The sequence below is a fragment of the Galendromus occidentalis genome, unplaced genomic scaffold, assembly GCF_000255335.2.
Source record: "Galendromus occidentalis unplaced genomic scaffold, Mocc_1.1 scf7180000077471, whole genome shotgun sequence".
NCBI classification, from domain to species: Eukaryota; Metazoa; Arthropoda; class Arachnida; order Mesostigmata; family Phytoseiidae; genus Galendromus; species Galendromus occidentalis.
In genome coordinates, this window is record NW_003805459.1 from 329,786 (window position 1) to 353,490 (window position 23,705).

General features: G+C 53.3%; 1 protein-coding gene across 1 annotated transcript in view; it reads right to left on the reverse strand.

Annotated features, from left to right (window-relative positions):
* sif (guanine nucleotide exchange factor still life) overlaps positions 1-22,006 on the reverse strand; it is a 42,010-nt gene extending 20,004 nt beyond the window's left edge. Inside the window, exons 1-7 of the mRNA XM_029111823.1 lie at positions 21,862-22,006; positions 20,850-21,115; positions 19,969-20,034; positions 18,661-19,597; positions 18,034-18,351; positions 13,006-13,128; positions 12,703-12,863 (exon numbers count right to left, since the gene is read on the reverse strand). Coding sequence (XP_028967656.1) covers positions 12,703-12,863; positions 13,006-13,128; positions 18,034-18,351; positions 18,661-19,597; positions 19,969-20,034; positions 20,850-21,115; positions 21,862-22,006 — 2,016 coding nt within the window. The remainder of the gene's footprint in view (positions 1-12,702; positions 12,864-13,005; positions 13,129-18,033; positions 18,352-18,660; positions 19,598-19,968; positions 20,035-20,849; positions 21,116-21,861) is intronic.
* Positions 22,007-23,705: the final 1,699 nt, after the last annotated feature.

Here is a 23,705-nt window from a genome sequence, read left to right on the forward strand (position 1 = left end):
GGAAGCAATAATGCCGACTGCCGACCTGCTGACGAAACACCGTACGCGCGCGCGCCGCTTAGAGAACGACCGCTGGAAAAATCTTCGTCACCAAACTCTCCGTTCTCGCGCTTCGTTATTGCTCATTTCTCCACGTGTCTTCGCTCCTGAGTGCACCATTCATTCGTGAAGATGCCGGATGTTCAGTGCAAAACCTGTAAGAAGTGGCAGAAGGGACAAAGACGCGTGAACACGATCAAGAGCAGCGGAGTCGCACAACAATATCGAGCCACATTCCCGAACATTGACGTGAAAATCGGCGACAAAGTATGTGAATCGTGTCGTGTATTCATGTACCAGAATGCGGCAGAGAATGTTCAGCAGAACATGGAGCTAGCGTCAGTCGCCGGTCAATCGTCCAGCAGCGCTCATGAGTCACCAATGAGCTTTGACTCCGACTACGGAAACGACTGACGTCCGATGAGAGCATGTTCCTCGAAGTGGTGGAGCGCATGAAAGAGATGAGAAACGTTCCGAATTCCCTGGGAGAGGAAGTTCGAGCGAACAACTGGAATGCAGTGCGGCGTCCATGGATCGAAGTGAACTCCGACTCGGTCGAGGACTTCCCGGAGCTGAATGAAGATGATCTAAAGGTCCTCTTCACCGGCACTTATCAGCTGTCTCAGGCACTCTCTTATCTAGCCGAGATGATGAGTGAAGATGGCAAGCTTACGCTGAAGTACAATCGCGAGAAGAGCCACGTCCTCAAAGTCCAAGTTCAGTCCCGTCATGTGGGGGCTAAAAATACCGGTGCTACGTGGACTATGTCCCGTTTTCAATCGGAATCACAGCGATTCAGCGTTACTGCTGCGAGTGTAAAAACGGAGCTCGGACGGTGGGCTGCTGTTCTCATGTAGCAACCATCATTTATTATCTATCCCACGCCCGGTACCTCGCTCAAATCGTCCGACCGGCGGCAATACTCCGCTCGCTTTTCAATCGCGGTGCTAATGTGCCCGTGATCGAAGAGGATAGCGATGAAGACTGAATAAAATTCAATCGAGAAGACTGATTGATGCGATGTTAGCGCAGCGATGGCTTCTCCTTACGGGGATCGATTGGTAGGGCATGCTTCTAGTATGATAGCCCCCAAATCGAGGGTTATTAATGGAAAACGCTCGGAAAGGACACAATACCAAAAAAGGAGAACACCAAACCGGTGCAATCGCATTCGCAGGAACGCGAGGGTCTTAAAAAAACTTGTCCCAAGCGATTCCAGCTTGGTAATCACATTTTTCCGGGAAAATCATGAAAAAGTGATTTTTCCAGACGAAAATCGATCTGTATCTCATGGAGAAAATATCTCAGGACGGTGATTGGGGCATGGTTTTGTAGCTCTTGTTCCCAGCTTTCGAACTCCACCAAGCGCGAGTCTCTAGCTCATCCCGTTCTCGCGCAATGACCGTTCAAAGATTTCAGGTGTTTTCAGGGGTCCGAACACACTTTAATTTTTCTTTCGCGTACCATTCGGACTTGAAAAGCGATTGAGATGATCTGAGTGCGTCAATATGCTCCTAAAGAGTGGGACATTACGCCACGCAATCCATTTCGAAAATCGGAGTCGTGGCCGAAAACGCCCCCTTACCCAGCTGTACCCTTTCGACTTTCGGTGAAATCTCCCATTAGAGCAATGAAAATGACAAACTGTGATCTCTCACACGGCTGACCGATGGAGAAAAGACTCAGCCGCTGTTATCCTTTCTATTAGCCAGGCACAAGAACCAATCATAGCTGGAATTCCGCTAGATTCGATTTCAAGATTGAGTTCTTTCATGGAAAGCCATTCCCTTCGGACGGGCGAGGCTCCTTCATCGTAGGGCCCCACGTATTGAAAAGCTGCTGACTCCACAGTGGGCGGATCTTTTCTCAATGCTGCACCCAATCAACTATTTCGAAGATCTATGGAAGCCATTTCACAACAGACTCGGCAAACAGTTGGTCGGGAACGTTGCTATGTTGTTCGAGGGGAGCTTCCCGATATCTGCATGTACCCAACACATCCAGGGATTCTCTTCCTTCCTCGTTAACAACAGCAGCTCCGTTTTTGCGCTTGTTGATGAGCAACCGCGGCAAAAATTACATGAGCGACAGCGTTGTAGCCCGGGTCCGAGATTCGAGGCGGCAGGGGAATCCACAACCGAACGACACCGGCGACGGGGAGATATGGGAAACATTTGAGCACAGGAAACAACGAGCCGTGCATGATTCATCAAGATCAAAGTCGATGCTGCTGTCGAGGTTGACATCGGTTGTCGTTAGCGCTGACCAGCCACACCCTTCGCATTCGACAAACAGAAAAGCTCACGCTGGTCCTCCACCTGACAGGGGGATAAACACGCGAAGTCGAGTGTCCAGCTCGATAATTTCCCATTGTTTTCGTTGCTGCCCCTCAATGGACCGTGGTGGCGCTTACCATCTTCCTGGTAATCGTCGGAGCGGCGGATTCCGCCGCTCGCGAGCACGCAACGCCGGACTGGGATCCCCTCGGCGCGGAATGGAGTTCAACAAACAATTGAGCTCGTGGAAAAATCTGGTAGGGACCGGACGCACAGCGAGCTTCCATGCCGTATCGCCTTCCTTCGCCACGCCATTTTGGCTCGGACCGGTGCTCGTGACCTAATGTGGCGTGAGAGATATGTCGGGCGAAGATAATGATCTGCGTTCGAAGAACAAAGAAGCATACCGAGTTTCGGACCCCGCGTCCACTCGAGGCCGAGAAAAGATTCGCTGGTGAGAAACGATGGGCGACGCTCGCTGGAAACTGTCTGATCGACGGCTGATGGCAAGCCTCTCGTGGAGTCCGCTGGCATGCACTTAGCAGACGTCCACGTCAACCATTGCACCCCATCGGCCAACTGCAGGTCGGCACCTGCGCGTGGCTTCTTTCCGTTTCGCCGCATCGATGCGAAGAACCACAGAGGCGTGTCTGACGGAGAGCGCTGCCAATCGCAACCCAAAGGAATTCCTTTGCGTCGAGGAACACAATGGAGGTGTGGCAGCGTGATTTCGCACATACGTACGTTTCAACCGGTGGTCGAACAATGACAATGATTTCAACGTGCGCGTAATCCACGTGGGCTAATAACCTATCCCGAGCAGCAAGGTTCCGCCGATGCTATTTGAGCACATTCGGACTCCGGCAGCGCATTCACATCCCCAGACGCGAAACTCCGTGATCGCATGACGAGACTCCCTCGAAGTCGCCGCTGAGGCACGCATGGAGCGACCCGGATTGGAGTCGGCTGGATGTATGTATCAATATTGGGCGAATCTCCGTGAACTCGAGCGTCAGACCGAGGAGCGTCCCTCATCAACTTTTTGATTGAACGATTCCCCAGGCGGGACCCGAGCGGGACGAAAGTCGGAGGATAATCTCGGAGAGGATCGCGAGGACGTGCCTTCCTGGAGGGCAATCTGTTCGTGAAGGCTGACGCTCCTGGGTCCTTAATTGGGATTTTCGAATGTGAGAAGTCGAGAAGCCTCCGTGGCCGACCAACTTCGGGAGAGACGGAGTCGCAGAGCCTGCGCCCGGAGCCAGACTTTGGAAGGAGGCAACAGGAAAGTGCCGATCCCCAGCGCTGAATAAACAAGGTGCTGGTTTGTTCACAACAAACTTTACAATGGGGTTCTTTTCTCAACGATGAAAGGTCGAGTCTTCCGCCGCCACCGCCGGGGGAAAACGTCGAGGGAGTAGCAGTCTCGACGAGGAGCGACGGCCGCATTGCCGTCTCCTGCGGGCGGCTTGTGCACACATCGCGGAATGTAAGTAGAGGAGACGTCGACGGTGCCAATCTCAACAGAAGCTCCGGAGAAAGCGGGAATCTCGCTGAAGATGTCCAAATATTCGACGTAGCGCGGCTTCTTTGAACCCGGGCCTTGCTGCACAATCTCGGTACAAATAGAAATGAATCTTCCGCGAGAGTCATCGCATGCAAAGTTGGGATGTTCGAGCCTCTCCTGTGGACCTTATCTGTGGCATGGATCAAGCCGGATGACCAGCGAACCAGAGAGAGCCGCCGCGTCCGCGCAAAACATTCCCATTGATTTGCCCCTCTCGCGGTTACCTCGCACGGCTGTCCGGGACAATTATTGGCGTCGGCTCTTCCATCTCCTCGATCTTAGTCGTGCGGCTCCTCATGAACTTTCCACTCAAAGTCTGGCACGGGAATTCAATAGTCGCAGCTAGCGGGACCGACGGAGACGCGCCTTAACAGGACCGCAGATCGTTGGAAAACTTTCGCAAGGAGCGCAAGACCGTATTCCGAGGACGAAACGACTTCAGCGTACTTCTACGGAAATCGGCCGCTCACCGTGATTATTGCTGATTTTTTTCCGCGAATTATTAATGTTAATTTATTATATATTATTATGCAGCGATCGCTAGCTTCCGGGCCCACGGACCTTAGCGATCGAGCCTGTCGCATATCCAGCTCGACGAGCGGACGAGTCCCCGTCCTTCGCGAGAAGGAACAGTCGGACCCGAAAAGAACTCGAGGGACTTGATTGATTGCTCCATCGTTTGCGCATCGCTAATGCATCGCCAGTCGCGTCCCGACAAGTGACTGGAGAATGGAGGGAATCCTTGCCGAAGATGCATCACACTTCTCTCGATTACAATTTGTCTTCTTTCGGAGAGAAGTCTTCTTCGGCGCTACAATCGATTCCAGTCTTGTCCGCAGTACGGAGTATCGGTCCCCACCCCCGCAGTCGACGGTACGGTGCGCGTCGATTCGAAAGCACGTTGCTTGCGGATCCATTCAGACGCACCAGCGTATCTGAGCGCCCTACAAGGGAGCTCCCCGGGTGAGGCGAACGGAAGCATCCTGCTCCCTCCCCCCGTTTTGAAAGGCCTGCTCGATGTTCCCGGTAGCGTGCGTTCCGTGTCTACGGGTTCCGATGTTTTGCTCGTCCACAGAGGAGTCGTCCGTCGATCGTAAGGAGGGGGAATCGACTTCAACCTTCGTGACCTTCGATCCAAGGGCAAAGTGTCACAACCATCGGCGGATATCAAACTCCTCGGCCACGATGAAGGCTTGGCGGTTCGTTCGCGACTTTGGCCTCGAGGCTTGTTGCTCTCTACTCTGCAATCGTGATCCGCCGCCGCCGCCGTCGTCGCCGCTTCTGCTGTTGCTATGGCTCCGTTGTCTGTCACAATGAGTGACGACAACGACGACAGCAGTAGCCGTGTTGCGATCAGAGCCGTGTCGCGCCGTGTCTGAAGCAGCCAGTCAAGAGCAGCCGAAATGTCGCACGATAGGCAAAGGCAGGCCTTGGTTCGATGCGGAGCGACATTCTCGATTCTCGTCTAGCGGTATAGCGCACCGGATTCGAAAGAGGCTGATGGGCGTACGTTCGTCAGCAAAAACCAATCGAGTGGAATCGTAGGAGCCTCGAGTCTTTAAGGTTTCCCCCGTTCGCATCTCCCGATTCTCAGGTGTCGTGGTCGTCGTCATTCCCTCGGGATAATTTCTCATGACCGTACGCCACATGGCGGGCTTCGTCGCTCGTATACGATCCCTGCGGGGAGCTTGAGCATCAGCTCCAAGATGCGACGGACCGGAGAGCGGAAGCGGAGACGCCGACGACCACTTTTTCTCCTTGTGACAAAGAGGGAACCGTAGCAACTCGTGAAGATACAGTCCTGGACTCCGGAGCAACACACCGGCCGGAGTGGCGAAAACTGGTCGGCTCCGTCGCCCTGTCGGTTGGTCCAACGAACAAACTGTCTTTCCGACGGGCGTTCGATTGCTCGACGAGGCGCTCCTGTCGCAGAAAATTATTGTTTATCGAGAGTCGTTCCAGCGGACGAGTTGTAAAATAAAGCCGTGAACGGGATGTTGTCCATCAAACAAGGGAAACGTACTTTGGGCAGAGGAACTTTTTCCCCTAGAACTCCCGCGGGTCTGAGGGCTAACTCATCGGAGCCGAGAGGAGAACACGAACCGATCGAGCAGAGACAGCAGGCTGTCAAAGAACGAAACGAGCCACCAGCCGCGCTCGGCCAGATCGGCCGCAACGCACGAGGAAGATAGAGAGCCTCGGATTTGAGTGAATTGACGTATCGATTTCAAGCAAACGGTCAGAGCCGATCGAACACATCTATCCTCATCGAGCGAAGACGATGGCCGAACAAGGCCGAAAGTCTTTTTTTCTGCCACGTTGTCAGAAAACTTTCTGCAGGACTCGCCGCACTCGAAGCCACCCACTTTTCGTCCATCGCGCTCGGTGCCGTGTAGTTCTTCATTTTCAGCTCACTAATTCTCCACTCCACGTGCTTGGTCTCGTATCTAGAGAAGACATTGCGAGGGAAACTCCATTCAGAGTCGGTCCGGCTGACGCATTGGAAGAGCGCTTGATTGACCGATCGAGGGAACTCTTCCAAACAGCAATCTATTCCCCGAAGCCGACCACGTCCTACAGGAGCTCGGCACGACTTTCATGATCATTCACCGAGACGACAAGAGCCAGATGTCAGCGTACCAGCCACTTGTCTCTGTCCTGTCGCAGAATGAAACAACCTACTACGGAGGACGGCTCTCCGTCGGTTTTCCCGACCGACCGACCCGCGCTCCCGCCTCCGCCGAAAAACGAACGAGAGCCACTCGAAGGAGCTCGTAAAGTCCATCTCAGCCACTTCCGAGGCGAGCAGTTGAGCAGTCGGCTACCTGCGAGCCGGCTGTATGGATTCCCGCAAGGCTGTCGCTGGGTCGAGGAGAGGGTTCTCGGAGCGGGGGCAGTGAACGGTTGCAGAACCCTGCGAAGAGCATGCTTGGCTGGCTGGCGGGTTGGTTGGCTGGCCGGTCGGTCGGTCGCCTGGTTAGACGCTCGGCTGCTCCGGCACAGCGACGAACGAGCGGAAGAACGGAAAGCGGCCCGAGCCGGTCGGTCGTTCCACGTGGCCGACGCATTAACGAGAGCCCTCCATTTCGTTGTTCGTCCGGGCTAACCCACGTCTCGTGAAAGAGTTAATGGGAGACTTGAACTCTCCTCACACTCTGCCTCAGTCCGTTAGCCGAGCAACAAACAGTTTTGACTTCATTCGTTCCTTCGAGGATGCCATCGCCGTCGTTCGTGAGGTTGGTTGAGCAGAAAGCGACTCCTGTCAAAGATCTGAGGCTAGCGGGGGACATAGATTCCCGCAGGCGTGTAAGGGAACAGCGAACCATCTTGCTCGCAGATTTTTCCATAATGTGTCGACCAGCTGGCACCGCAACAAACCGCTATAAACAGAAGCGAGGCTTTCGGATCGCCGTAGAAACACTCTTCGACGTTGTGGGCTCCTTGCAAATGTCTGCCCTCTGGCTTCGACTACGATATATTGTTACTTCAGACGCTGATCATCACTTCTTGTGAAACGACAACAATAGCGAGTCGGATAGCATGAAAGTGTCACGGTCCGTCGAGCGAACGAGCAAGCAAGCCGACCAGCCCGACGAGGCAGCCTCCTCAAAAACCACTTGCTCTTCTCTTCTTCTCGCTGCTACTCTTCACAGATGGTGCACAGCGACGACACATGACTCCGTCGAGAGGAACACAACAACGTAGACGACGTCGACGACGGAGGATATGTTATTGTCTTCTGCTGCCAGTCCCTATTCCGCTGTCCTACTTGCTCCTGCAGGATGAATTGCTTTCCGGGGACTCGTACGCGATCTCGCATGCCGAATGTCACCATTGACGGCATTCGTCACGAATGCCGTCACGAACAGCACTGCATGCATCCGGGCCGGAACCGGATCCCAGCACCCGTTCGGGGATCAGTCTTCGGACCCTGGAGCCTCTTCTCCTACGAGTTTGGATTGAGTCAACGAACTAAGTATAGAGAGCTCAGAAACGAATCGCGGCACTGGAATTCGGGATGATTAAGTCAATTGAAGAACTAAAAGGAGCTCGTTCAACACGTGCCCTCAGACCGATCGACCGACCGACAGACTCCGACGGGAACCACCTAGTCTTTTAGCTCCTCCCGGAAAGAAATTCCCTATGAACTCTACTCCCGGTTGAAGAGTCGGAGTCTGGTCTTTGCTAATTGGCTCATCGCTCCGATTGAGCCGCGATTGGATCCGATCCCTCGCTTGCATGCGTTAATTTTCATCGATTTCGCATTCATGAATTTCCGACGACTCCCGCATCGTTCGGACGCCTGGCCGGCCCAGGAGCCGATCGAACTCCGAGCGTGTCGGGCACGCGGGGGAACCGGAGGGTCCCCACAAATCGCGTCCGTGAGTAGGGGAGAGAGATTTCTGCCTAAACCTGGCAGAACAATAGCGACTTTGAGAGCGCGTCCCGCAAGTGTGCGAGGGAGCTCGCGGCAGCAAGAGCGGCCTCGAAAGGACCGGGGCGTAAGGCAGATAACTCGATATCAACGTGAGAGCGCAGAGGGACCGTTGGAAGCAGCAAGTGAGACCGTTAAGGACGACGCCCCAGGACGATGAAAAGAAAAAAAAGAAGAAGAGCAAGAGATACGATAGGGACAGTGGATGAGCCACGCAGTCACGCTGTAGGTAGCGCATCTAAGCGGATGGAAAAGACAACGCGGACGACACGGACGTCAGCGGATAGCGGACAAGAGGGTCGTTCTCCCCACCCTGGTAAGTTCGGCGACTTTCAGCATCATCTCCCGAGCGCTGCTTGAGCGCACGGAGCGCGTCGACCGTAATGATCTCGACAAGTTCTCACTTCCCAAACTGAACTTTTCTAACTCGCTCAATCAACCCGAGCATTGTTCTTCCATGAACAAAGGAATTTTCCGCAGCCATTGAAGGATTACATCGTCGGCGGACGGATAAATCGTGATGGGAAGACGGAGGAGCAATCCTTCCGTTGCCTGGATCGATCCCTCGACAATTTCGCGGTACTCCTGCATTCTGGCTTACGACCCACGCGAGTACCGTAGCGGTGGCGACGACTTCCTCTGCGAACCGTGATCACCCTTTTCAGGCCTGGTACCCTAATTCGCCATCCGTGACATGCTTAAGCTGAGCCGCCAACGCCGCTCAAGAGCCGCGGCGCCGGCATCGATCAGAGTACGGCATGCCTTGTACGCTTGATTTACAGGCCGCGAGCGCAACCGTCGCCGCTCGGCCGAGAACGCTGTCGTAACGGATGTGTCTGATCGACGTTATTAACGACGGAAGGTACTCGTTCATCTTACCTTCTTAAGAAACGCAACCTCACATTCGTCCACTCGTTTCTTGCCGACATGCCGGTGATGGAAAGACGGCTGTCCTCTTTCGGCGTACAATCGCCAGTCGAATAGGAACGTGGGACACAGTCGAGTGAGACCATCCAGTGCCATCACCATGTTGACTGTCTGCTCTGATCACACGATTGATGGTTGAATCGATCGTCGCTCGAAACGAGCGAGCCTGTCGATTCGACTCCGCCTTTGCTCTTTGGACGTTCTTGATTGAGTTGGTGGCACTCGAGGACTTTTTCACGAACTTCCCCCTCCGAAGACACCATTCATATCAATCATCCAACGAATGAGGCGTTTTGCGCATGTTTCGCCACAGTCCTGGCGGAGGAGTGCCTCACGCGACACGATCGAATCACACTATCACGTTGCTTGGATCACGTTGTAAAGGTCGCGGAGCCAGATGGATGACGAGAGACTCCTGAATGGCGGACAAATAAACTTTCGCAGGCACGTGAGTCGTAAACACGTTTCTGATGTCGCGGTGTTTATTATTGTTATCTTGATGTCAAAACAATGAACCGATGATTAGCGACTAGGCGCGCAGAGCACAACCGGTAAGAACATAGCACATCCTCAGGCGGCTGTGTTGAGACATGAACTGAGGACGAAGCCACCGCATCCCGGCGTGGACGGCGAAAGGAAAGGGCGCTCAGCTCGGAGCCCCCACGTCCTTCTCCTCGTCGCCGCCGACGGCCGCTGGAGCCGCGTCCTTCCTCCTCCTCGTCGCCGTCTTCTCCTCCCTGCCGCCGCGCTCCTCCTGGCTCTCCTCGCAAAGGAAAAAGATACGACTACGTCGCCAGAGTTCCGACCGGATGTGACGTCAACGATCGATGCGCCTCCCGTAGCGCCATCTGCTGAGCTCGGGGTCCCACGCAGAAGAGCGAGAGAATAGCTTCCCTGACGGAAGCAGCGGAGGCCACGGCAGCCGCGGCTGCCTCCCCAATGATTTAATTTGCTCAGAGTTGAGAAGAAGAGAAGGAACGTCGTCGAAGACACCGCCGATTCCGGGGTTCATGGGAGGCAGGGAACTTGTAGGAGACCATAGGCGAGAGGAAGCGCGGCAAGTGAGTTGAGAGCACGCCTAAATGCGGAAAGACGAGATTCCCGACGTAGAGCCCGCTGGCAATAGCCCAACTGAATGAGCTGCTCATCGGTGCTCCAGGATCCTGGACCTTCTGACCCGAAGGATTTCCCAATCGAACGTCGATCTTTTTTCCCCTTTTTCTCTTGAAAAGCCGGCGCTCCTCAAATCCGGCAATGCTGAGCTCCTCACAGCTGGGGCATTCCCGTGCTCCTCGCCCCTAGATCCCTGACCTCCGTCGTTACCTTTTCTTCCCTTTTGAAGCTCTCTTATCACAGTCTTGGCGCTCGAACTCTTCCGTTTTCTCCCTTTCCTCTCCCCCATGCTTCCCCGGTCACCCGACTCCTCCTCTCCCCACTCCGGCTATTTTCTCGTTTTTCATTCTCCCCGAGTAGTTCCCCCTCTTGCTCCTCGCCGACTCCCTCCGCGGACCTCATGCCCCCTCTTCCATTCTCGAAACTCCTTGTCGCTCTAGTCTTTTCCTCTCCTATTCCTGCCTCGTACCCGCCTCTTAATCCGATCATTTTACCATTTCCATTCATTCGCTGTCACCGGGTAGAGGCTCCCTCTCGAGTTTTTCCCTTTTCCTTCTTCCACCCACTACTCAATTCTACTTCCCGGGTGACATTTGACTTCAAGACTCCGAGCGAGTCCGGTAGTCACTAGACCGAAAAGCCTTCCAGCGACCCCAGCTCATCGTCGTTCTCGAGAGACGCGCGAAGACGCCTACGACGCGGACGCTTTGAATTCAGTGCCTCGCTCAAATGAGGGTTTCTTTCACGCGAAACGCCCGCAGCGTTCTCTTAGTCAAAACAACCTTTCAGTCGCGAGTTCTGACGCGACGTGAGCTCGGATGCTCTTAAGAGCAAACTAAAAAGAAGGGCTTTGAGCTCGTGGCCACTCTCTGCTAAACTGACTGACTGACTGACTGAGGCGCCGTCAGAGAGGAGAGAAACCGTGGCCCGCCTGTGCGTGAGCTGCGTCAGAGAGGCGGGCAGCGAAGACGACGACACGATGGGTGAGCTAAACGGGATAGAAAGTTGTTCCCTCAGGAAATAGATTTTTTGCATTCCTCCAAGAGACGGTCCCGTGCGCATCATTCGGGACTTCTTATGGGGTAGGCCTCTACCCACTTGCGGGCGAAAGTTGAGGGGCTCCATAGATGTATGTTCGCTGTCCGCTTCATCGTCCGATCTGAGCTCCGCCGCCGCTGATAGCAGCAAATTTCATTTCCTCGATGCATCTGGCCTCTTTTATGAGCGCGCTGTCCGCTTCCGCGGGCTTTCCGCGGAAAATGTTCCGCTCCTGAATCCATCAGACTTCGGCTGGGTGGTCGCGCGCCCTCCCGGTCTGGCAATCCGTTCCCGGCATGACACTTATCAGTCCCAGAGATCCATACCACATCGCGGTCCTCGTGGTTCTGGAATTCCATGCGGCAGGCGAAACCACCTCCGATCTGAGGAGTTACGTGCAGAAAGCCTCTGCACAGCCCGCGATACTTCCTCGACAACTGAGCGGCGGAAATCCCGAAGACTTCCACGGAGACGCCCTTCAATGGCGACTGATGCAGCTGCTGCCACTCAATCAAAACAAACTAGACGGCGGCCGACCTCCTCAGCTGCCAGTCAGTGAGCCCACAACTAGCAAGCGCGCTCTCCTTCTCTACGTCGGGCCGTCCCAGCTAAGAGCTAACCCGTTGTTCGGGGCGGCAATTTCTTGACTACTAGTTGCTGGTTTTCACACCGTATGAGAGCACATTCTCCTCAGCGAGTGCTCTCATCCGAGATCTAGGCCATGTCGTAATGCCGCAAGGTTGTACAGTTGGTTTGGGTAGCTCTTCTACAACTGCTTGTATTGTATTTGTAGTGACGGCCGGAGGAGATGGGGGAATGAGGGGGACAGAGACGGGCATCTCCCAAACGTCCACATATACATTCAATTGATTCGCGATTTTCCGCCGGAGGCACATGGATCCAACCTCATGATTGCTGATTAGTCAACACTGCCAGTACGCTAGCTCCCTCAGTCTCCTTCGTTTACTCACTCACAAGCTCCTCTGCAGCGTACCGACTCGCTGCAGTCACAACCGTTGCGTGGACGACTGCATGACATGCTGTAACGAGTCCCGCAAACGGAGCTTGGGCTCGGAACAGCCCTGGCGTGTGGAATGCGCCCAAGGACGCTTCCGTAGACCGCCACGACATTCTTCCTATTACATAGGGGCATTCGCACTATTGGCAGGGGGGGCGTCTCATTTGTTACAGAATAGTTTGCTGCACGAAACGGATGCTTGACCGGGGCAGGCCGCTATCATGGAGCTGAGGACGCGCGCTGAGCACTAAACTGAGCGCGCTCGTAGGCGAGCCTAGAGTCGTACACTCACCTCCGACGACGTGAGGTAGATTCGTGAGTCTGCGCTTTCGAGAGAGCTTTGCTTCAATAAGGCATGGGTCTGGTCTATGTTGGGCACGGACAGATGTCGGCTCGTGAGACCACTTCGCTCGTGACTGAGAGGTCCTCCTCTACTCGCCGACGGGAGGGTGCCTACGTAAAAAAGATCAATGAGTCGTGGCGATTCCGTGCGGCTCCACTCCCGGTAGAATGTTCACAGGAGCGGCTGAAGACGAAGGATACATATGCGGACTCCCTACAGAAATCGGGAGTGTCGAGGTGCAATGCCACTTACGAGAATCGAAAGATCCTCGATTGTAAGAGTTGGTGGGCGTCACATCCCCTGATGGCTTCTTCAGGGCTTGTTCCTCCCGGCGGATCTGCTCGAGCTCCGAGTGGACCTCTCTCATCAACGACACTGAAATAAATTGAGCCTCTTTAATGACGTTCATAGTCAGCCCGAGTGCATATATTTCTCTAAAGTGATATATTGTTCCGATTGCTGCTGCGCTTGGCGGCCATATTGGTAAGTGAGCGAACCACTACAGGACTACATGAGGGGTGATGGGAGATATATCTGTCCCGCTCATCCAATGATTCCAGGATGCGGACGAAGGGGAAGGATTCACGAATCTCATTTGAGGAAGTCTTCGCTGAAAACCTGTGAATCTCCCGGCAGCGGGAGCTTTTGAGAATGGGTTAGATGCCTCATGCAGGTATAGAAAATTCCCAGCGCCAGGATCACGTACCGTGTAAATAGAGGTTTTATTATAGTATATTATCATAATAACGAGTTCCATTGTCACTGATACGATCATAATCACACATTATGCGAGCCGTTGCCGGAGCATCATCTGGAAACGGCATTCCCCATTTCTAGGAGGGAGGATCCCGAGAGGATCGAATGCTTGGGGAGCCAAACGGTCCCTCTCGTTCCCGGATTCAATTGCGTTATCAGCACGATCACGAAATCGGTCTGGTAACGTTTTGATAGGAATGATCAGAACAGAAAATCGAGAACGATAACCGTGCTTAATCGGTGCGCGCGGCACAGGAGCGGGAGTCTCGCCTTTCTAATATGTGCTCTTCCCGAGCGACTCGATTCCCCAAACGCCCGAAACAAGCATTCGTCTAGTTTGGAGACTCCGGCTCCTTCAGCCTACTATTCGAACAGCTGATAATGATCATGGAACCTTCGCTACCTAGTCCTCCGATCCGAGCAGCCGATAATATCCAAAATTTTAGGAACGACGAGTCGAGGAGAACAGCTGACTAGCCAGGTTCCCGGCGAGATTCCGGGCCGACGAATTTCATAGCGAAACGACCGGGATCGCCATGAATTGGACCTGGTTGGTGATTCGGTTCGATGGGCTGCCGGAAAACCCTGGTCGCCACTGCCGATCTCCACGCAGATCGTCAAACCTCTCCGTCTTCCTCAGCTATTCCCACGTTTTTCTACGGCTTCTCGAGATGCCGAATCTCCTCGAGATCAAGAGGAAGTAAGCTCCTCTGTAATCCCTTTCCCCTCCAGGGAAGTTTCATGGGCTCACCAGACCTCTCGGCGTACCAATGTCAGAGGTCTAAATCAGAATCGGAGAACGCGGGTTTCGCATCGCAGGCATAAAGTCTTATGGAATACGTCAAAGAGCATATGAAGGGTGGATAATCCAGAGACCGGGACATGCTGCCGTCATGGGAGCTCTTGGAGGAGTTCGAAGGTATCAAGATGGAGCATCCTGTTGCTTATCTCTAAAGTGGCCGAAAAAAGCCTCTGACGAGTGAGACTGTGCCGGAACCTGGAGCAAGGGAGACGTCCGACGATTAAGTTAAGGGAAAATTTCTCACTCAAAACTACATCCCGTTCCACTGTCTGGATTAGGGTCACACTGCTCCGAATCGTCTTAGGCGATCCATCCACTTGCTGCTATTAAACGACACACAATGTACCGGTTGAATTTCTGTTCCAATCGGGAAAGTTGAGCACGTCCTCGAAGAACAAGATTCAAGAGTCGATAGACTAGAAGGTAACTTCGATAAGGTCTCCATGAGCCGTTCTTCCCAAAGCACCGCGTTCTCGTATTGTTCCGAGATATAAACCGCTCGTTCCCGATATGTTTCAGGCTCGAGGGGTCCTCGAGTACCGCAGTACGTCGTGTTTCCCGTTCAAACGTTCCATCTCCCTCTTTGTCTAATGTTGAATGAAGAATCCTTCCTGGCGGGGTATCCGCTACTCGCTCCTTCTCCGCTCGTGAATCGGATGTACTTCGGCCATTTCCCTCCCATGCGCGATTTCCCGTGAATGTGATGGAAGCCGGCAGTATTCCGATCAGGCAGAGAGCAACTCGTCCGCCTGGCACAGGAGAGCCGCGTCCCTCAAAGCAGTGCTCAGACGGTCTAATGTCTAGTCCACCGAGGACATTAGACTCTCCAGGCTCGAACTGCTCGATGCATCAAGCCGCCGAACTGTCGCAGCTGATCTTAATTCTCATGAAACATCTGTGATGTATTGCGCATGGAGACGAGTGAACTTTCGATATGATGTCTCACATGGAGGTCTCTCGGCCGGGAATGACCGATCGAAGAGGGCATCAAAGCACGCGGACGGCTCGATTAGTCCCAACTGCAGGGCTCTATACTCCATGCGCTCCGAGGTCGGAACTGCCGTCCTCCGTGACTTATCCGCAGCACCAGGGATATCTAATGCAACTTCCGACACACACATATATTTGCATAAGATCGAAGATATCGTGATCGATCAAGTGAATCACTGGCTATTGGGCTAATGATTGATTCAGAAGAAGTTACTGCGAAGAGAAGATGACCTCCGCATGCCGCCTTTGACCGACGGGGCGGCGTGATGACGTTGAAGATGAAGCGGGTGTTGCGCGCAGCCGGACTCGGCGTACCCATGGGACAGAAACGAGGCTGTAAGAGGATGCAGGCTTCAGAGTAGTGATCTCAGAGAGGGGGTGCGTTGCCCGAGACCATTTGACCACTCGTTCTTCCATTTGGTGCATTCACTCAGCTCATTTCCAATCAGACATCGCTCCTCCGCCAGGATGATTGCGTCTCATTCGATGGCTCGCGCATCACCTCCCGAGATGCGTTCCGCAGAATGAGGGAAAACCCGCAGATTCCTCGTCGACACGGGCGAGCATCGCGTCGCTCGAAGGCGAGACGGAGCAGCGCGCACTCTCTCTCTTGTTGATAAAGATATGTATCTACTTCGCAAGAGGAAGCTTCTCATCGAATTGAGAGATTCGATCTTCCTCTCGGTTTTCGCAGAGGAATTCAGCTTGCTGCTCCCATGACCTTTTAGGGAAACATGCAGAAGAACCAAAACCGTGACATCATCCCGGGGAGGGCTCCATTCAAGTCAGGTCGAGGAATCCTACAAAATCTTATCCGTTCTTTAGGACGAACTTTCCTTCACTCCATTTTCTCGGCCAATCAGAGGTATTCGCAAATTGACAAAATCTGTCAAGCCTTTATGCATTCTATCTCCGAGGCTGGCATTTCGATCGGGGCCAGGACAGAAACTACCCTGACATCTCTCGTCAGATCATAAAGATTGGGATACTCAGTCTCTCGGAAGAGCTCTTGACGGATCCATCCGGATGCAATGACGCGGCTCATGGCTCTCGCAGAGAGGAGGAGTGAATGAGAAAGTCAGGTGATCGAGATGAAGCGGTCGGATTTCGTGAGGATACCGTTGCAAAGTCCCGATCATAGGTCCCATACACGGGCAAGACAGTAATCGACGGACGGCGAAGAACAGACTCACGCGCTCGCACACACGCACGCACTCACACATATGAACGGATACTGGCAGAGGGACATAGATAAGCGGAACCATGGCAATTGTGCCTTTTTTCCTCGAAATGCTTACTGCTCGATTCGACGGTTCGATGCCATCATCGGCTTCTCCGACTCGATGACATTATTCATCCCTCGGTGATGTACTCTTCAATCTACATCATGTTGCTCGAAAATTGGTTTCCCTAGGGATTTTCTCCGAGCTGGCCGTCGTCGTTTAACGGACCTCTCGTTAACCGAACGATGTTCGGATCGGGTGCGTAACAATCCCCGACCCCTTTTAAAGCTACGAAGCTCGTCGATTTTAGTGGGCAATCAGGAAAAGATTCCCCCATTCGTGCCTGAATCACGAAGTCATGGTCATGGAGCGGGTCACCGCGTCCCATCACAATCGATGACTTCTATATGTTCCTCCCGATTTGGGCGTTATCTTCCTCGCTAGTCCTTGTAGCTTCTCTTCCACAGTCGTGGGATGTTCTGAGATTTCGGAGGATCTCGAGTTGCGGAGAGTATGACCTATCTTATGCGGAGTCATGCTCGTCACTGAGTTTCTTATGAGCCTAGGCTTTAGGGTTCAGGTAAATAGAAGCTACATTCTGATCTTGCTAGTAGCTCTCGCTACTATTACTCACCTTTAGATAGTTCGATTAGGGAGGGAAACACAGCAGCGCATAAACTGTGCTGTGCGCTCGATGAGCAAGAAAAAAATCTGATCGCGAAAAATTATTGGCACGCTCTGGGCCTGCTCGGCTGGCTCCTCCAGCAAAGAGGCTCCAAGGGAAGCGGGAAATTCCGCAAAAAAGGGATTTCTCGGGTTTCGAGTCCGGCCGCGAATAATTTCCTCCGCGAGTATGGCCCGTTCTCCTGCAAGTCCTCTCCACTTGGCTCCTGACCCTGTATTTCTCCACACGAATTCTGGAGAAAAATCCCGCACGAGCTCAGAAGCATCGAAGGGGCGATACGGATAGGCATTTCAAATCTCAGCTTTGATTTCAGAAGCCCTTTCGAATCTGAAGGGAAGATATCGAAAACTTTGTGATCTACGATCGACTTGCGGCGTCAGGGCAGTCTGAGAGTGGAATTCGAACCATGCTTGAGTCAGTTGTACGTAGGGGTTATGGCTCCTGGTCGAGGAAGAGAAATTCCACGGTTGAAGACAATCAGACTGGGGGTTGGTATTAGCCGATTTCTGTATCCTATCGCCGTTGAAATGTTTCTCTCGAAAACGTGAAACACAACATTTCAGTTGCAGCGGGAACTCTACTGACACATGTGCGCAAGCTAAAAAAGATGCTAGTGCAGGGACGGATTTTCCTCACTAAACTGCGGATCGAAGCCCGAGCATTCGGTTCGACGGTGGGTTGAAGCGTGAATTTAGGCTCTGACGTCTCCTCAATCGGACACGTTTCGATGGCTGGCTCCTAGCTGGTGTAGGAAGGGAGGAGGAGCAGAGGATGGTCGGTGAAGAGAGCTGTAAATTTCCGTGTCAGGACTGTGTGGTACTCACCAACATTCTCCATACTTTGGGTGAGCAAAGCCTCGAACGTGTGAAGACTATAACTTTCAGCGTCGAGTCCTCTGGCTAAGGCGCTCCGAAGGTGAGCTTCGTACTCTTGAAGAAGTCTACTGGTAGGCGACTGCTGATCCCTCTCGCGGGATGGAACCACCTCGTCGGAACTGCTCGGCATATCACTGTTTTCGTTTGAGGAACTCGGGGTCGTTGCGTAGCATAAGTTATCGTAGAGGTACTGCTCTGATGAGTGTTCCGGAGAGTTATTATCGACCAGATCTAGGCACAGACTCCTTTCGAGACTTTTTCCTCGTCCTGTAAGGAAGAACGCAGGGTCCGCGTGAAATTTTCGAGCCTGGCCGATCATTCCTCCCGGTATTTTTGGCATCTGTTTTTCTCCGAGCCAGTCATCCCGGCTATGGCGCAGTAAACTCTCACGGGAGGAAGAAAAAGAAGAATAGAAGAAAGGCGGAAGAAAGGGAGGGAAAAGGGAAAAATTTTTCAGTGGAGAAAGGAAAAAGGAGGAGGAAGTGGAAACTAAGGGGGGGGGGAACTGGGGGAGAGAGCTGAGGGGGAGGAGGAAGAAAAGGGGAAAATAGGAAGAAAGTCGCCAAGCTGACGAACCTAGTTCGGGCCGCTGATGATCACGTTCTCTGGATGCTTGCCGAATCAGACCTTGGCGACCCATCGATTGCGTCCTTCTTCGAGACTGTTGCAACTGCTGTTGTTGTTGCTGTTGGATCTGAGCATGTAGTTCACTCCTCATCGAAGACAATGAAGTCTGCGGTCGGAGCGGTCCATGATGGGACGAGCGCGACATTGAAGAAATAACATTTGCACAATTTCCACTGGCGTCAATGGGAGAACTGTGCGCCGAAGTCGGCAACGGATTCAACATTCGCTTGAGCGTGTTGGCGTCGAGGCTGAGCCCCGCCAAATCGGACACGATTCCACAGGCGGTTGCGCAGCGTTCTCTGTCTCCTCTTTCGGTTGCCTCGAACACATTGTCCGACGATTTTGAGCGAGCGTGTTGCAGCGATGTAGCACTCGATTGTCGCGGACTGCGAGCACGGACACCTGACGACGTCGACGGCTGGTTCAGAGCGTACTGGCTCGAATAGTCCATGCTTTTCGCCTGTTCCTTGCGAGCGGCATATTGAGCTTGAGCCATTTGCTGTCGAGACCGCACTTGCTGCTGGGGAGTTGGCTGACCCGAGCCAGCGACAGCCTGTCTCGACCGCGGAGTCGACTGACTGCGATGATCCCCCGCAGCAGCTCCTTGCAGTTTCTGTTGGCTCCGATCCATGTTCGAACGTTTGCTTTTATCGCCCCGGGCAGCTGCGACCGCAGATGGCCGAACCGAACTAGCTGCGGAGCTGGCCGGGGGCAGGGTGGGCCGCGGTAAGTTTGAAGCTCCCGTATACCGAACTCTTCCATTTCGTGTTCGATGAAGATTATCGGCTGTCATACACGTGCATTGTAGCTCAGCACCGGAGCTGGCGGCGCGCCCCCGCGACGGTGAGCTTGGAGTCGACTGTGGTTTTCGTTTTCCTTTAACCTTCTGCAAGGACCGAAAATTCGAGCGTGTCAGCATCGTCGGCAGCGTAGTCAATTATAGTGGGGAGTGAGAGATCGGGCACCAGCAATGTTGTGCGATTGAGTCTGGAGCGAGACTTTTGCTCGAGGATTCTATGCATTCGATCCTCGTATGTGCCGCGGTGCGTTCTTTTGCCTGTGCGATCTACAGGGGGCAGATCTGAATCATGGACTTTTCGGTCCAGTGCTCCGTACTTTGCTCTATCATCCTCATTGACAGATTCCTCGAACCTCGAGCATCGACTGTTCCCTCTTTCCCCGGTGTTGGCACCGCCTCGACTTTGCTACCGCTTAAATTTGATCGGTGTCTGGATAAGGGAACTTATCGGTACTTGCCTTATTAGCGTCTATTTTGAGCGAATACGAGCTTGATGCCTTTCTCGAGAATTTGAATGTCGAGGACTGAAATGCACGTGGATGGTGTTGGTTCGGTGGTATGACCGTGAATTGCGGCCGGCCAGCCGAGTGGCTGGTGGACCTGACATACATTGCTTATGATTGAGGTATTCCAGGAAACGGAAGCGGTAACAGTGTTGAACGAGAATTGTGACCACGGGGCGGAAGGGTAGGGACAACGCATGCCATGCTATATGCATATATACACCGGAAAGAAGCACCAATTAACGTAGGAATACCGCAACTGCGTCCAATCGAGACGAGGGGGATAACTGGATTGAGGCAAGAGGGTTGAGAGCCCGCATACGTTCCACCCATGGAGTCGGAACAGTTTTCTTTTCGATCTTGAGGATCTTCTGCAGAGTTCTGTTCACACGCAATCAGCGGAAGTTCGGGGCGAGGAATGAGCCAACGAGGATCGGAATCGAGAGTTGGAAACGACTCAAATTTCATGCATGTGGAGTATTTTCGGGATCTCGTAGCCGTACGTCCGTACACGTGTACATCCCCACAAAAAGTCATTCACGGTGCGGAGCCCCAGAACGCATACCGACATGACCCATACGGAAAGGAGTGCCATCGAATATGAATGAGGGATGCAAGAATTATCGGAGGATGAGCCCGCGCGTGATGGCGTGACTTTTGGCAAGGAGATAGATAATGCGGAATGGATATAATGATCCCATGCTTTAAAACTAATGAAATTAGCCTATCATGGATTTCAAGGAAAAATTCAAGGCCGGTTCCCGTATTCAGAGTGGACAGGATTAGGAGGAGGTTCAATCGATTTTTCGCGGGAATTTCGGAGCTTGTCAACTCACACAACAGTCTCTAAACTGCTTGGCATCGGCAGGTGACGTAAAGTTGAGACCCCACGTGTCTCCTGAATGGCTATCCTTCCAGTATACGAAACATTCCGAGGCTTGACCGAGTCTTGTGCCGGGCTGCTGTAGCCGCACATCTAGAATCTTGTCAACCTGCGAGTTGTAAGCCGTGATGTGGAAGACGAGATCTGGGTTGTCTTGAATACACGTCACATTCACCGGAACCAGATCTTCGGACACCCTTTGCCATTTGATGGCGCCGCCTGGAAATAGGAATCCTATATTATCGGCGTTTACTGGAGGCTCACGATCGAGCGGAGGCCATGGGAGTTTCGTGGGAACGACATTGAATTCTTCTCGTCAATTCTCCCTTGTGCTTAAAGCTCCGACCACTTCTCCGTTTGATCTCGGGGTCATCATCAGCTACGTTATAGGAGTTGTATAATTGTATTACCTATTTTATCATATACGAACGAGGAATTATCGGATTTTTTTTTCGAGACGAAGTCTCGGTGGAGACCAGACTGTGATTGTGATTCGAATTCCTCTCCTCGCCGGGCTTTTTCTCTCGAATGCGAAGGAGATCCTCTATGATTGCCTCCTGATTCCGCCGTTATCGGACCGATCGATGCGCTCAGCTGGGCTCCTCTCTGAGTCGGAGCCTCCTCTAGTTTCGCGCTACGCGTTGAAGGAATCTCAAACAAAACCAGAGCAAAGAAGAGGAACTTTCGATTCGGAGGTTCGCGAGAATCGTCGATCGATCCGTGGTGTCGGATTATTCGGCAGACATGATTTAGCATAAACACAATCACAGCCTCCTCTCCATCTAACTTTGCGTGCATGAGCTCTCCGGAATAGAAAACTCAGTTCTACGTCGGGTCTCTTGACTATCGGAGAGCGGGGGCTGAGCTTCAGCGTGAAGGGTTCCGTAAGGGAAAAACTCCGAGCCAAGTATTTAATACGCCGTATTGTGAACGGACCGAGATCGAATGAAGAACGACCACCATACCTGTTCCGCTGACGTGAAAAACCTCAGCCCATAGCCGAAGGAGGTGACCGTCTCTGCGGCGTTTGTCCTGCCAGGGTGAATTTTCGCCCTGGCGATTCCCTTTTTTCTGCAGGGGCGCGCACGAACAGCCGAGTTTGTTGCCCATCCTCGAAGTTCGAACGGCGGCGTCGAGAAGGGCCCGGAGGGCCGCTTACAAACACTCTGACACGACAACGCAGCCTCGACAGCCTCGAACGGCGGCTCTGAAGTCGAGCCGGGGATTTTTTCGCTGTTTCGTTGCTCGTGCTGATGGCTGCGGCGGTAAGCTCAACGCGAGCGCACCACCGAATTCACGTACGATAGACGAAGACGAAGACAAGATGGTAGACACTGAGTCTGACGGGAGATAATTTTCCTTTGCTTCTGTTTCCGCTGTGGCTGCTCCCCTCTTTGCTGGGGAGCAGAACACGATGCCGGCCTCCGGGTAGGTACGATTGACGCTCGACGAAAACGCGCACAGAGGGGGCAGAGGAGCGCGGATGGAAGTAACGCAAGGCGACGACGTACGAGATGACTGCCACCAAGACGTTCCGTCATGCACGTTCATCCTGGAAACATTTCAAAAAAAAATATCAGGAGCCAGATTCGCCACAGAAACGACGAACTCGAAAGTTTTCCGGATGAGAAGTTCCGCTCGGCCACGGAGTCAGTCACAAGGATAGATCGCGGCTGGTCCAATCAATCGTCCAGTTCCGCCTACAACGGTGGACTCCCCACTCGCCAGACGCACGCGTTTCCTCTCGTCACAGACTCGGTGGGCACACCTCGATCTAGCGCAGGGTTCCACTCGAATTTCCAGCCTCGTCCTTCGATCCAATGTATGCTCATCAGCGACGAAAACTGATCGCCACGGCTCTTCGGTCCCTCATGCGGTCAGAACTCGGATGTGTATCAAAGCTCGGACAGTGGATCTAGAAATCGTTTAACCTTTGACCGGATTCTTGTGGTTCGATGTCCTTATTGGGGGTGCTTTCCGTCGGTTGAATCACAGACACAAAACCATGAACCGGATCGATGTCGCCTACTAGAGCCTTTGACAGATTTCACAGGGAGGTCGATGGAGAAAGCGACTCGAGTCGGGCTTTGCCACTCTGTCTCACCGAGTCCAGCCTCCTCGCCGAGCTTAGCACGAGGTAAAGACTGCGACTGGCCTCGCTCTGGGAGAGAAGAAACAGAGAAGCATACGAGCGAACGATAGAACGACCAACGAGCGACTGGCTGAATGAGTGAGTGAACGCAACGAACGAGCTATCACTTTCCCGCACTAAAGGCGTCCTGCGATTTCCCGCGGAACAGCTTCCATCGAACGTGCCTTATGATAGACGCTTGACTCGGCTGGAGCATTTCCGTGACGGAAACTAGAAGTCGGCGAGTTCATCGTTGATTTCCGAAAAATCCGTAACAACACTGCACTTGGAACGCCATCGCTCCGGAACCGAAGACAGCTCGGCAACGCTGTTGTGATAGAGGCGGTAACGATGGCGCTAATTCCGGAACCGAAAGCTCAACGAACGAATAACGAGGCATCTACGAGCCGACAGAATCGTTCACAAAGCGTAAATTCACGACAAAACATGCCGTGAGAACGAATGACTAGAAAATCAGCGAGAAGGTGACCTCGTCTGCTCCGTGGTGCACAGGCGCTGAGGAGAGTCGCTGCTCGAATCGGAACCTCGCTGGCTGGCTGGCTGGTCGGTCGGTCGGTCAGACCTCTAGTCGTCAACGTTGCTGCCGAGGTCGACGTCGAACCAGATCGCGTCGCTAAGCACTCGTTGAGGCTCAACAATTGATCGAACACTTACACG